Source organism: Pollicipes pollicipes, unplaced genomic scaffold, assembly GCF_011947565.3.
Source record: "Pollicipes pollicipes isolate AB1234 unplaced genomic scaffold, Ppol_2.1 Scaffold_3447;HRSCAF=4054_pilon_pilon_pilon, whole genome shotgun sequence".
Classification (NCBI taxonomy): Eukaryota; Metazoa; Arthropoda; class Thecostraca; order Pollicipedomorpha; family Pollicipedidae; genus Pollicipes; species Pollicipes pollicipes.
Genome location: NW_023596297.1, coordinates 10752029 through 10766699, shown reverse-complemented (window position 1 = coordinate 10766699; position 14671 = coordinate 10752029). Strand labels below are relative to the sequence as shown.

At 58.7% G+C, this 14671-nt stretch overlaps 1 protein-coding gene across 1 annotated transcript; it reads right to left on the bottom strand.

The window, feature by feature from the left end:
• Positions 1 to 1437: 1437 nt before the first annotated feature.
• LOC119091620 (protein FAM160A1-like) lies at positions 1438 to 13522 on the bottom strand. The gene is given in 16 exon segments (XM_037214426.1): positions 1438 to 1509; positions 2011 to 2140; positions 2467 to 2633; positions 3250 to 3428; positions 3941 to 4067; positions 4131 to 4314; positions 4468 to 4523; positions 4602 to 4808; positions 5053 to 5220; positions 6493 to 6528; positions 7160 to 7246; positions 7746 to 7904; positions 8569 to 8796; positions 8798 to 9175; positions 9610 to 9807; positions 13506 to 13522. Coding segments are annotated over 15 exon segments (2340 nt in total). The 5' UTR covers positions 9772 to 9807; positions 13506 to 13522.
• Positions 13523 to 14671: the final 1149 nt, after the last annotated feature.

Below are 14671 nucleotides of genomic sequence, written 5' to 3'. Positions count from 1 at the left end.
GACATGTCCGGTTGGTGTTCGCCGTCTGTACTGTGAAGGCACTGGTTGGCGGCTGTACGACCCCCGCCTGACCCGCACGGGCCGGTGGTTGTCCACTCCTTTTCGTCACCGTCATCCCTTCATCACGCCGACTGTCGGCAGGCGTGATGCAGCTCTCGAGACCGTCTCCTGTTTGAAACGGTTCATATCTTGCGGTGTTTCTAGTGAAAAATTGTAGGTCATGTGTGGCGTTACCCCTTTCGGTTACATCCGCCTGCGTAGGGTTTTCCAACTTGGGAAGTTGTTTGACGTAAGAAAATGAGCTTCAGCCACCTGGACAGGAACATTCATTCATTGTTATCTGTAAGGCTCCAGTTTTGAAACATTTTGCGCGGCGAGCTGTTCCAACAACCACGGCCTATGCCGCTCAATAGAGCGGCAATGGATGTCAGCACGCACAAATTTAAGCAAAATACTCTCTTTTATTGCAGATCACAAATTGTTACAGTCTGCACCATCCCACGACCAAACAAAGTGCGCGGACGAAGCGATATCTTCTTTGAGAACTGGCTACAGCATGCGGCGGGCCGGGTCAGCCATTCAGAACACTCCGCGACGCACGGGAGCAATCGCAAACAAATAACGCAGGCGTCAAGCTACGGAAATACCAAATATACGATAATTGCACGGCACCGATCACGCGTGAGCAGATCTCGATCCCCGAGTGTGAGCGGAAGGCCGCAGCGGGAGCAGGCGTGCAACGCTCGACAGTCTGAGGACATAAGACGCCCGACCCTCCGGATTAGTGCTGCCGCCGCCGCCCGCCGCCGGGCAGCGGCCAGCGAGCAGTGCGCGCCCGGCAGCCGGCCCTCCCTGCAACGGCCGTCGTGCCGCGTCCCTTCCGCCCCTCCTAGCTAGCAACAGCACCTCTAGCAAGTCACTCCGTCAAAATAGCAACAATTAGGCCAGCCATCCGCCCTGTGCCGCGCGATCGTCGCAATCGTCGCCGCCCGCCCGCGGAGTCCCGCGAAGCTTGATCAGCCGGCGCGCGGCGGAAGCAGCCGGCAGCGGGCGGCCAGCGACGCCACCCACCGCGCAGCACGCCGCAGCGCCGCACAGACCGACACCATACCCCGGGGTCGACCGTGCCGGGACAGTCCGCGTCGCCCGTCTGAGGACAGTGGCGCGGCTCAGCCCTCCTGGCGGCGCCGACTCGCGGGCCCGCGCGGCGACGCGCCCCGGCCCCGCCAACGAGATGTGCGGCGTTATGTGGAGACGGAAAGGCAGGTACAAGTGGACCCGGCCGCAGAGACGGAGCGCGAGCCGGACGGAGACGGAGCGGTGTGGCCGGCACTGCCGACCGTCTGCCCAGTGTCGGGCGGGGCAGGTGACCCCCGCCGCCCACGGCGAGTGGCGCGGGCCGCGTCCAGCCTGGGCGGCGCGCCACACTTCAGAGCTTCAGAAGGTGAAGAGCAGCCGGTCGGTGGCGACGGCGTGCTCCTGTGCGATGGCGGCCAGCTCCAGAAGCCACTGCTCCAGCAGCACGGCCGCCATGGCCAGGCGGCGGCCGGCGCCGTCTTCGGGCGCCGCCGCCGGCGCCGGCCGGCTCGGCCGCGGCGTGTACCTGCGGCCCGGCCCGACCACGGTCAGCAGTCAGGTCAGGTCAGGTCGGCTCCTGCGGCCATCACAGGGTGCACAGCCCACATCCGCTCTAGTACTGTACGGCGCCATACAGGTCGTGTGGTTAGTTGGGGCACCTCGCCATGTGCATGACAACACAGCCGGCCCTCCTCACCGCAGAGGCAGACACTGACTGGCCGATTTCGGATGCACCAACACGACCGGGGCACAGGAAACAATACGCCAATCGAGTATGATTCAGAACAGCGAGCGACGACAGACCATATATCAGCAGAACATAGACGCCAGCCTGCACTAAGCGTTTGCCAAACACCGATCGTTTGCCGGCCCCGATCCGCGGGCCGGCGCGCGTCTGAGGGAGGGGGGGGGGGGGGGGGCAGAGATGCTGACCTGAACCCGGAGCCGTCCGCGGTGGGCTCCAGTGAGGTGGACGAGGGCCGATCCGAACCGACGCCGGCGCCGCCCAGCGACCGACGCAGCATCGAGGCCACCGAGTTCAGACTGAGCCGGCGCGGCTCGGCTGCCGGCGACACGCACGTTAGAGCCACAACTCCCGGCTGGAGCGCGACATAGGGGAAACAGCCAGAACGCGAGAGTCACACACTGGGTCGTCAGGTGTTCGGGGTCTCGGTGTACGGCGAGAGGTCGAAACGGGCCGGACCGCGGCGTCCGTTCGTGTCACGGATGCTGCGGTTTGGCCCGCCTGCCCGTCCACCCGCTGCCAGCCCTGACCGTCCGTCAGGCTCGCCCGCTGCCGGCCCTGGCCGTCTGTCAGGCCCGCCCGCCGCCAGCCCTGGCCGTCTGTCAGGCCCGCCCACCGCCAGCCCTGGCCGTCCGACTGCTCACCCTTGGAGGCGGCGCCGGTGGTGGATGTGGAGCCCAGACTGGCTGATGGCGAGGGCGGCTGCTCCTCGCGCGCCGCCAGCCGGCCGCGCGCCCAGCGCACTAGCTCCGGCCACGTGTGGCAGCGCCGCCGCCTCCGTGTCGATTCGGTGTTTCAGCGATCCCAGCGTCTGCCGGGACGCTTGCAGTCAGGGCGGTCACTTCAAGAAGCGATGACGGTCAGGGCGGTCACTTGTGGAAGTGCTTACAGCCAGGACAGGGTGACCACGTGACTTTGCTGACAGACCAGTATCAGGGCCAACAAAGGCCACCTGGGGGTCATGCCGACAGGCAACCATGATACTACCTGCCAGAACCGTGGTCATGACCGGGGAGCAAGAGGTATGGGGTTCGATTCCCCGTTGTGTTTGCCCTTCCTACCCGGATGAGACGCTGGCGGTGCCCCAGACAGCCTAAACAGCTGAGTGGGTCGGAAAGCCTCAATGACGACGACGACGGCCACGAGTGACGTCACCTGAAGAAGCCATGTCACACGGCGTGACACTGACAGGCGCAGTGTAATGAAACAAGCGCTGTCAGGCTGCTGTCGCCGTGGCAACGGCGGCTGGCCGTCGGGCGGTCCTCGCCACAACATGCTCCACGAGCGGTGATCAGTGCTCAGTTATGCCGCGCCGGAACGCGGACGGATATGCCGCGGCCTGCGCCGCTCGCGCCGCCGGCGGCCGGTGCGCGTGGGAGGCGCGTGGGTGGGCGGCCCGCGCGCCGGCGCCGGCGTCAGACACGCACCTGCACCAGCGAGCGCACGCTCGGCTGCAGCACTATCGAGTCGTCCAGCAGGAAGGAGCGCAGCAGGGGCTGTGGGTACTGGCTCAGGCGGCTGATGACCGTCATCAGCTGCAGGTTCAGCTGGAAGCCGTTCGTCGTCGCCTCCTCCAGCTGCTCCAGCAGCAGCCACAGGAACGGTCCTAGGATGGCGCGACAGCGTGGTGACACAGATGACAGAACACCACGGGCCACAGAAACGCCCCGCGCCATCGGTGAGCGGGACACCACGGCACGGGACAGTGGCCTCTGGCCGACGGCCCACGATGGCGGCGGGTCGGTACGGGCTGACAAAGCACAGCAGGACCTTGCTACGCGTCCACTGGCGAAGACGTATCAAACTTATGACGATGACTGAAGCTTAAGAGCGCGCCGACGTTTGAGATGTCAAGCTAGAGCAGCCTTATCGGCTCTACGCACAGTTTCGCAAACCTTACCGAGCAGTCACCAAGTAAGCTTTATTGGCACAACAGACATCACTGAATGCTGGCGCGAAGCTCAAGCATCGGCCTTTACGAAATGTCTTAAAATACCATTGTGGAGGGGAAGGGCCATAAGCCAAAATTGCCTCACGTACTACAACGTTCCCGACGGCCGTGTTTAGCGTCGACGGCCGCACCCAGCCACCGGCTGGGACCCATCGCGGGCCACTCACCCATGCTGGGTGTGACGCCGAACATGTCGGACGGACTCTGCGGCTGCTCGCGGGCCTCCTCCGGCTCGGGCAGCCGGTCGGCCGGCGCCGGCGGCGGCGGCGGCGGCGCTGGGGGCTGCCGCCGCTCCGGCGCCGTCGGCTCGCCGGCCGGCCGCGCGAGCTCGACCGGCGCGCCCAGGCTGAGCAGCGCCTCGTCCAGCCGGGCGCAACTGTCCTCCAGGCTGGGCAGCGCCGGCGGCGTGGCGGCGCGCTGCACCAGCGACCAGAACAGAGCATCATCCGGCTCGCCGGGCGGCGGCGACGGCGAGAGGCGCGGGTTGAAGCTCTGGTAGCCGCTGCTCTCGCCGATCGAGGCCGTCTCGTCGGCCGGCTCGCTGGCCGAACGGCCCGGCGCCGCGCCGCCACTCGCCGGCGGCGGCGACTCGCCGGCCGCGTGCAGCATGCGGAACGCGTCGGCCGGCGACGGCTGCACGCCGTCGTAGGCGTACGTCCAGCGCGCGCAGCCGCGCCGGCACGCCTGCACGCGCGCGCGCGCGTCCACCGTGTACTCGAAGTAGCCGCTGAGGTGCGACTGTAGCGTGAACTGCGCGGGCGGCGGCAGCGCGGGCTCGGCCGGGGCCGGGGCCGGAGCGGGAGCTGGCGGCGGCGCCGGAGGCACCGGCGGACGAGCCGGCGCGCAGCAGCCGGGCACCAGCGAGAGCAGCCGCTGCGCCGTGTCGGCGTACAGCTCGGGCTCGCGCACCTTGGGCCGCTGCGACACCATGACGTGCGTGCAGGGCAGCAGGTGGCGGAACACCAGCTCCAGCATGACATCCTCGCAGTTGAGGTCGAGCAACGTGTGCAGCAGCGAGAGCGTCACCACGCACAGCTGCCGGAGGAGCGAGCGGTGAGTCCAGCACAGCGTCGACAGACTGCGGACACACGCTGGACACGCACCTGCCGTTCCGAACTGTCCGCCGCGTCAGGCACCTTCACACAGCTCGCCGCGTACCAAGCAAAGCCTACCAGCAAAAATCACAAGGTCCTAACCTCTCGTCCAGAAATTTACGAATTGACACCGACACGTGGGAGCGTTCTGAGCGCGCTCGGGGCGCCAGCAGGCGCGGCCGTACCTTGGACGTGGCAGTGATACGCTGGACGAGTGTGTCGATGATGCGCCGCTCGTCGTAGCGGTGCGCCAGGATCAGGCGCAGGAAGGTGCGCACCAGGCCCGGCTGGTCGATGCTGCGCAGGAACAGGTCCAGGTACGCCGTCGCCGTGATGATCTCCTCCACGGAGTTCTGTCCGGAGAGAGATGATGTCACGCAAGAGACGCAAGGATGTGCAGAATCGCGCATCATTCATCGTTTCCGTAGAGTAGTGGTTATCACGCCCGCTTTACAAGCGGCTCGGACCCGCGGAAGGTCCCCAGTTCGAACCCGGGCGGAAACATGCTTTATGACTTGCGGTCTATGACATTCCGCAGGCACGCCCCAGAGGGCGCGTAACCAAACGGTTCGTTCTCTCAGACTCGCTGTTGATTCCTCCAGTCACAAGTGCCCAGCAAAACCGCTCTGAGACCTCGTGTCGCACAACAAACCGTGCATCCATATGGCCTTCGTGGGGCCGTGGGAAGAACGACTCACATAGTAACGCGCTCTCCACACCCTGCTTCGCAGACGGGTGGAAACCGACACCCCATGCCCCACCAACGAGCTCTCGGAACAGATGAACGCGCAACAAAACCGCGATTGCTCAGACGTCAAGGCAGTGGGCAAGACATCGTTAGGAGCAGGTACCAGGAAAAAACACACGCCATCCACGGGCCACAGCACGGTCACGGCCGGGTGACCTCCAGCACGCCTCTCCACACAACTTCTCAGTAGCAGCAGCCCGGCAGCGGCTGGGATGGATCCGTCGGCAGGAGCGCAAATGTACCGCTAGCATGCGACACGACGTCAGGGGCGCACGCATGCTGCCGGCGGCCCCGACAGCGGGGCAGCCAGCCAGGCCGCAGAGCACAGACTGACTGCAGACTGCAGACTGCTGTCCAACAGGTGGGGGCGGGCCTGGCTGAGGGCGCAGCCAGCTGATGCGATGCGACATTCCCTGAGACGGCAGCGCTCGAGCAGGCGCGCCGCCTCGCGCGCCATCGCACATGACGCAGAACGTCTCAACACGATGCACAGAGGTTTCTCCGGGTGCACATCACTACCAGCTGTACACAATTAAACGACACACAAGTGCAAAGCTGCGCTTTTGGTTTACACATCGGGCTTCGTCACTCCATAGACGTCACAAAAATATAACAACTACCGTTAATAGGGTTATTGACTGTAAGCAACTATCACAGAAGGCAACTGAGAGCGAGGCACGGCTTGACGTTAGCTGCAGTGCGCCAGCCGGTTAGGGACACGATCGGCTGTAGCAGCCAGCCACCCTGCGCGGTGCGGCGCCGGCCAGCCCACAGCGGCGGCGAGAGCGAGGGGGCGGTCAAAGAGTGACCCGTGCGGGCCGGACCACAGCGCAGGCGACACAGAGAGACAGACAGACACGGCCGGCGCCGGACTGACCGGGTCAGGGTGGGCCGCGGCGCCCGCCGAGCCCTCCTGTGTGCAGAGACGACCTGACGTCAACAGTGCAGGGGGCGGGGTCCCTCGCCCTTACTGAGGACCAGTGGGAGGCCAGCCGGCACAGCGGCCCTACCGGTGCAGCGGTCTTCAGCGAGAGCGCGACAGACTACCAGTGAACATCACAGTGTGCGAACAACGCACCTGACACCGTTGCTGCTATCGGTGACGCGAGGGCGGGCCGCGCCTGTACGTCACAGCGAGAAGGAGACACAGCACTACAGTCTACGGTGCCCGGTGATTGACAGCACGCCCCATTGGTCCCGTGTCCAGCGAGGCCACAACACCCCGTCCCCAGTGATCGGAACCATGACCGGTGCCCGTGGAGGAAGTGCGACTACTGCGCGTGCGAGGCTGGCCCTGTGCACAGGCTGCCGGCCGCAGCACAATCCGATGTCATCACCTCTCGCCACAGAAAAGCGCGGCCGATCCACGGACACCGGGGGCGGGGCACTGGCGTCCTCCAGTAGCGGCCAGGGCAGCCTGCCAGCCGCGGCCCACAGCCAGCCACCCCCAGTCTCGCTGACCCCCCCCCCCCCCCCCCCCCCCACCGCCCCGGCTGGACGGCTGCCCAGCCGGGGGGCGTACGCCACCGACGCAGTCGGCTCACCTGGTGCAGCGCCGGCCCCATCACCGACACCAGGAAGCCCTGGTACACGTAGTCGAGCAGCTGCTCCCCAATCAGCGGGTGACACACCTGGGGGAGGGGGACGGGGAGGTGGGGCCGCGTCATGCCAGTGCCCGCTGCAGCCGCGGCCGCGCGCGCTGAGCGCCCACGGCGCCGGACACTTTGGTGGAGCCAGCTGATCTTATTGCCAACGGCCCGAGACCGCATTACGGTAGCGTTGTGCAAGTCAATGACCATGCCGCCACGCAACGGTCCGCGGTACCATTGAAAGCACATGGGCGCGACCGCACCGGCCGCAACGCGGTCCCCGACCGCATGAAACGTAGCCTCTAACACGCAACCGGCACGCACCGACGAAATGTACCGACCAGAATATAGCTCCCAATAGCGCTGAGAGTAAAACTGAACAAAAATCACGTCAACTCGTGAAACAGGTAAAACAACATCCGCGAGGAAACCTGGCAGTTTTACGAGTTTGGCCGGGCTAACGCAATAACTATGCAAGCGCGCCCTGCACGGCGACGGCCGCCAACGTACAGGGCGCCACATCAGCCGAGGGAGAGCGTACCTGCAGGACGGCATTGCAGAAGTCCAGGGAGCAGACAAAGCTGTGCAGCTCGGGCACCTGCTTGGAGTCGGAGCTGAGCAGCTGGTACCGGTCCTCAGAGATGACCAGCAGTTTGCGGGGCAGCACCGAGTACAGCCCGCTCAGACCGGTAGCGAGCACCTGGTGGTCAGGTCAGGTTCAGGTCAGACTAGGGGTCTGGCGGAGAGCAGACCGACCTCAGTAGATAGGGGAGGTCACGGCACCGGGCGAGGTCACACAGGTCAGACTGGCGGCTGACAGGCCAGAGTGGACAGGGAAGGTCACGATGCCGGGCGGGGCCACACGGATCAGATTAGCCTCAGTGGACAGGGGAGGTCATGACACCGAGCTGAGGTCACACGGGTCAGACTAGCGGCAGACTGGCCTCAGTGGACAGGGGAGGTCCCAGCACTGAGCGGGGTCACACGGGTCAGACCGGCTTCAGTGAACAGGGGAGGTCCCGGCACCGAGCGGGGTCACACAGGTCAGACTGCCGGCAGACAGCAAAGACGCCTAAGGCGGATCCCAACACAGGACCGAGGCGCCACAGATCAGACTGGGAACGGACGATCTGCGATGAGCTCGGCTTTCGGGCACACCCACCGGGATCGTACACAAGAGCTCTGACATACGTCCCGCGGTGACAGGCATGTTCCGCGCCACTTTGGGACGTCGACGAAAGACGCATGTGACACACACGCACACACGGACCACCGAGGGGCCGCGCCGCACGCACGCGCAGTGCGCTCGCGACGCGCGGACTGATCGGACAGAGAGCAGGCAGGACGCGCAGGCGGCGACTGACCGGACAAAAGTTGGAGTGCTCCACGATGTAGCGCGCCAGCTGCTCGTTGTCGCCGGAGAGCCGCATACAGAGTAGCAGCGCCTCGCGGTCCGTCTGCCCGATCACGCCGTCCCGGTGCACAAAGTCCACCAGCATGGAGAAGATGACGAAGCTGGAGGCGGTGCCGTCCGGCTCCAGGCTGAGGAAGAGGTCGAGCAGGCCCGGCTGCCGGTGGAGCGCGGCGCACAGCTTGGCCCAGCACCAGCACCAGCCGCCGGTGCAGCTCCACCGGCTCCGCCTGCCGGCAGCTCAGCAGCAGCTCCGTCAGCGGCCGCAGCACCGACCGCTGCACCAGCAGCGCGCCGGCGCTCTGGCGCAGCAGCGTCTCGTAGATGCGCAGCTGCTCCAGCCGCAGCAGCTCCTCGAACGCGCCGCAGCGCCGGCTCCAGGCCAGCAGCCGCTCCAGCACGCACTCGCTCAGGAACAGATCGAAGATGCGCAGGCCGCGAGCGGGCGCCGCCGAGGCGTCATCGTCGGCCGCCTTCAGATCCCACAGCAGCAGCGTCACCACCTGGTCCACGTGGTTCAGCACGCAGTTGACGTCGTCGGTGGTGATGGCATCAGCGGTCTGCCGGCGGGAGCGGCGTGAGGCGCGCCCGGGACGGCAAGCCGACACGAGTGTCCGCCGCTTCACGCGGCGTGCCCACTCGTCCACAAGCTCAGCAGAGATACGAACACTGATGGGCTAGGTGCAGGCCGTAGAACGACGGGAAAGGGATGGACAGCACTGCTGTGCTTACTGCACGCGATTCATTGAGTCCTAGCTGCAACTGCACATTACAAGCCGGTGCAAGGTTGTTGTTCACCATCTCCCTTGATAGGAATACAAACGTGTCACGCTATGACGTTCATGTCCGTGAGTAGCACATCGCTTCCCTGAACTGAGCTCACCGTTCAATCGGACCACTTGAACCCCACCAGCGCCCACAGTCCGACTACACACGCAACGCTGATAACCCCTGGCAGTCCTACACCACCCAGCCCCGACCAGCGCGCTCGTACCTGGTGGGCCTGCATCATGTCCCAGGCCTGCTGCCAGTGGATGCGGAAGCTCTCGAAGCACGCGCCAGCGTCGACCTCCTTGTCCTTGAGCGGCGAGGAGCCGCGGAAGCGCGACATGAGCGCCTCGCCGCGCTGCGAGCCCCGCGCCAGCCAGCCGCTCATCGTGGCAGGCGGCTAGCTCCGCTCCATCTGCGGCCGCTAGGCGAGCGCCCAGGTCAGATCCCGGCCGGCCACCGCAGGCCGGTACACAGGCCCACGGCAGGCCGGTACACAGACCCACTGCAGACCGGTACACAGGCCCATAGCGGACCGGTACACAGGCCCACCGCAGGCCGGTACACAGGCTCACCGCAGAGCAGTGCACAAGCCCACCGCAGACGGACACGCAGCCGTCAGCTCCACGGGTGACCGGAAAACGACCAGATATGATTCAACGTGGTGTGCTGCCAGTGGTTTTGCGATCAATTTTCGTCTAAAAAGGGATATAAACATCACAATTTTGCTCGGATCAGACCCAGTTGCGCCATACTACACATAACATCACACCTCGACCAACCACAGCCATGCAATGCTCGCCACCTGAAGATTTAGTTCGGCGGAGGCAAGGTTATGGTTCACATTTTTCGTAATCTATCCACCAAGCAACACAACCGGCCGTATGAACGCGATATTTGGCACTCGGCACGTCTAATGGCAAATCAGCTGCATGTAGGGGTCCTCTGGGGCTGTGTAAACAAACCTCTTCATCCGAAAATCGAGTGACGAGCTTCGTGCATCGGTCAAGCACGGATGCACATCTGGTGTATACCGCGCGGGCGGCCACGGCCGTTAGTGCGCAGTACGCAACGTGCGGCGTCCGTCGGCCAATCAGAGCCCTGCTCGCGCCTCTGCGTGCCATCATCATTTATGACATCACTCCTAACATATACTCTGAATACTGGGTGCAAGATATGGTGTGGCCTCAAACAACCAATAACCAAGCATACTATGAATATAATGCATCGTGATTACTTGCTCTTAAGCTCCTTAACTTGTATTTGAGGCTTTCATACAATTGTGATTGTTATTACATGTGCAAAAGTATTACATACAGCCATTAGAGATAGCTAGGAATCTCTCTCTACATTAGGGCCTAGATATTTCATTTCAGAACACCAAATAATGATAAAACATTTCCTTCATGACAGCATCACCAGCATAAAGTAACAAGTTTTGCAATGGAAAAATATAAAAATGAACATCATGTGAACTACAGACATCACATAACTAAACATAATATGGTCTTTATTACTCCAATGGTGTATTCAATCCAATATTAGAGTATCATCACAACTTGGAACATGGAAAATGTACAGCCACCCGATCTGTGGTCACATGTTTCAGGCTAAAAAATACATTCAAAACATGTCAAGCAATTTACTTGTAGGCTACACCACTAACACCAGTGCGCTCAAGCTGATTTAGAATCTGAGTAAAATACAGGATCACTGAAAATTTTGGCAAATCCATCTTCATCTGAATCCACTGCTTTTTCGCTGCATGAACTGAACTGGTTAAATTTAGATTGACTAGGCTGGAGTCAGCATCCATTTAGGGGATCAATCAGGAGTACTGAGTTTTTGGCAGTTCTCAAAATTAGTCAGGACTAATTGCACAAGTGATATGACTATCACCAACAGCAGATCATCCTGCAGAGTAGCAAAACCTCTCATATATTTTACACAGATTATCTTAATATACATTTACAAGGCATTACTCAACAAGGAACACACAAATGATAGATAAATGTGCCAGAATATTTTGTGAACCATTCATTCATCTCAACTTATGAGACAAGTATGTCATGTTTAAAATTATGAGCATAATTTCCTTATGCACTTCCATGTATTAAATCATGAACTCATTTGCCATATGCAATAACAGATGCCACATCTTTTTGATCAATTATACTTAGGACCAGCATTTGTATCTATTCAAAAACCTATTTCAGGTGGGCAGTGGATTCATTGCTTGTGAATACCTTTAAAAATTTGGCTAGGTGCTTCAGGTTCTTCTCCTATTAGCATGCACTTTGATCCCTGTTATCCTGTTCTAATTTTGGATTCAACAATGCTTTGATGGAGCCAGCACAAGTATAAATTTGCTATATCACATGGACTAAAGTGATGTTAGCTTGGATAACCGCTTCAGTGGATTTAAGACAGTGTTTAGCTCCAAGTTCATGTGAGGTCACAATCAGTTTAATCCACATAACACACAGCCCAGCATACATATGACTGTGGTGATAGGATTATGGCTGTTACCAGGAGGCCACACAAGGCCCCACCAAGTCATGGCCCTTTCCCACAAGCAGCACTAGTGACACCTCTGCTTACTGTTGTGAAATAAACTGACAAACCTGTGACAAAAGAAAACATTACTGGTGAAACTTCTGGGCTAACTCATTAAATTAAAATTGCCTGTTCCTGGCATATATCCACAAAATATAAAATATCCACATGACAGCGCACAAAAAAGCACCAAAATTTCACCTGATTGTATCACCTTCTCAGCATGGAATCTCTAAACAGATCAGACTAAGATGCTATTTATGCTTGTGAGCAGGTATATTGGCTGGGTTTTTCTTGAACCATAGGAAAATTTGTGCAACCAAGTGGCCCACATACTAATATGTTGTCATGAACTCTGCATGCTAAGAGCATAAACTACTAATCAAACTTTCAGTGTTCAGGAAGAGCAACCTTTTAAACTGTGCTGCAAGTGCCAAGGCATTTGCATGCAGGTTGTTAGGTCATGCATAAATTCCTGCAACATGTTAATCTGAAAAACTTGCTGGGTTCACATCAGAAATATGAAATCTGTTACCCATCAAAACACAGCAATGTAGATCAGAAATGATCCCAACTTTGAAAGTCTAGTAACATGGTTTAAAAATGACACAATTTGACTCAGAAAACAGCAGAGAACTGTACTCTCTTAATGCCAGCTGAAATGTACAGAGTCACGTATGTGCAATGGCCGGTTTTCTGCATTTCAAAAGCTTGCCAGACTAAGTGGAGGACTGTAGAGGATAATTGAGCATGAGTCAGACCTGACAGAGGCAAGAACCCCTAATATTTTGCTCTGGCCAGCATGCAGCAACATAAGGTAAGTTAGACAAGATCTAGAAAAGAAACTAACTACATGGTTATTTTTGCTGCATGCACTGGAAGCACAAATAATTTAAGATCTAAGAGTTTGGGATCAAAAGCATGCCACACATGAATGCATGGTAAGCCAATTGACCAGCCAATTTTCAAGCAGTGCACTTTGAAAGATGGCATGTAAATGGTACATCAGCAATACACTGCCTCCAAGTACTATGGTATTAATTCAAGCAAAATTATGTGCCATATTCCCGCAGCCTCTTGGAGTAGAGCATCAAAATGAATCATTCAGTATGCTCACTGTGACAACTTGTTGTGACTGCCATCAAAGTGTTGCTAACAGCAACACATCCAAGCCCTGTTCACTGGCAAGTTCCTGGTCAGGTAGAATCATGACCTTAGTTGGACTCACAAATAATTCTACCACACTTATTGCTAGTCATGCTCCACAGCTTACACTAATAAAACATTGGTACCTTGTACAAGTATAACTTAAAATCACTGGTATTACCGCCCAAACCCTTTTGCGGATGTCTAAATTTTAATTCATCTCCAGCCAGCAGGTACGCCGCGGCTCATTGCCTTTCAGTGGGAAACGTGGATGGGCTATCCAGCCCTTCACACTCGACGTTTCGCTCCACTTGAGAGCGACATACGCATTATCAACAGATGACGTCTGCAACACGAATATCCAATGTCCGGCCCCCTCCGCGAACATGCATGAAATTCACACCCACACACACCACTCACCCCCATATTAATCACCCACAGGGGATGCCGTGCATCAGCTTCGCGCAGCCTTGGGCTTTGCCAAAGTCGAGTTTTCACTCACTCTGTACAAGACGATGACGTCAATGGTGCCGGGACTTCAACGCTGCGCGCCACGAGCTGGGCCCCGTGACGCTGCGGGACAGCCGGAACATCGAAAATTGTCGTAAGTTAATGAATAAACTGTTAGGGGAAGATCCATATAGCCAATGAGCCGACTAAGGATGATTTAATCGCGAGAATGATGGTATACTTTACAAGCTTGTGCCATTAGCCATTAAAGTGCAATGGCATAATAAGTGAAAACGTACACAGGAGACTTGCATCATATAGGACGACCGGAGCATCGGGCTCTTTTCAGGGGCGGATCCAAAGGTGGGGCCACGGAGCTACGTCCCCCCCCCCTCGGGGCCGAATGGGGCCATAGGCTCAAAAGAAGCCCACAGCCGGCCGAACAGACGCAGCTTTCTAACACAAAACGCAACAGAATTGCACGCTTTTAGGTGAAATTGGAACTTGAAAATTGAAAGTAAACGCCTTAACTGATTGAGAGGGTAGTTATTGAGAGATTTTAGAGCTCGTTACACTATTAAGAGGCTCTGCGCTGTTCATGGGGCCCTACATGTCTATTTGCACGGGTAGATATAATCACTAAGAGGGCTTCAACGTCGCCTTGACTTCTTGAAATTTGGTGGCATGCCGGGGCACTCTTGTCGATCAGGGGCCTTCCACGAAATCTTTCCCATACGCTCCAAAGGCTCTATACGCTATAGCCGGGGCCACAGATATTAAAGTACCGGGGCATTCTAGGCTTCTCAGGGATCCTTCATGTTGGTTTCGGCTAACCAACCGACACACTCGTGATATATTCATCTGCCCTCTGCATTCGTCTAGCGCCCTTCCAATTGTCTGTCACTGCGCTTTTGGGGCTCTACGACTTTGTCGCGATTCCATCTGTTTGCCTGCTCTAGCACGCTTGGTCACTCGGGGGTCCTCCTTATTGTGCCTTGGGCACTTATTTCATTAAAGGCCCCGCGCATTTGTCAGGGGCCCCATTTGTTAACCTCAGCTCGGACACACTTGTGCGCTCGGGTGTCCTCCATATTGGGGCTCGGCTTCTTCTAATTCCTTTGGAGGGCTCTACGTTC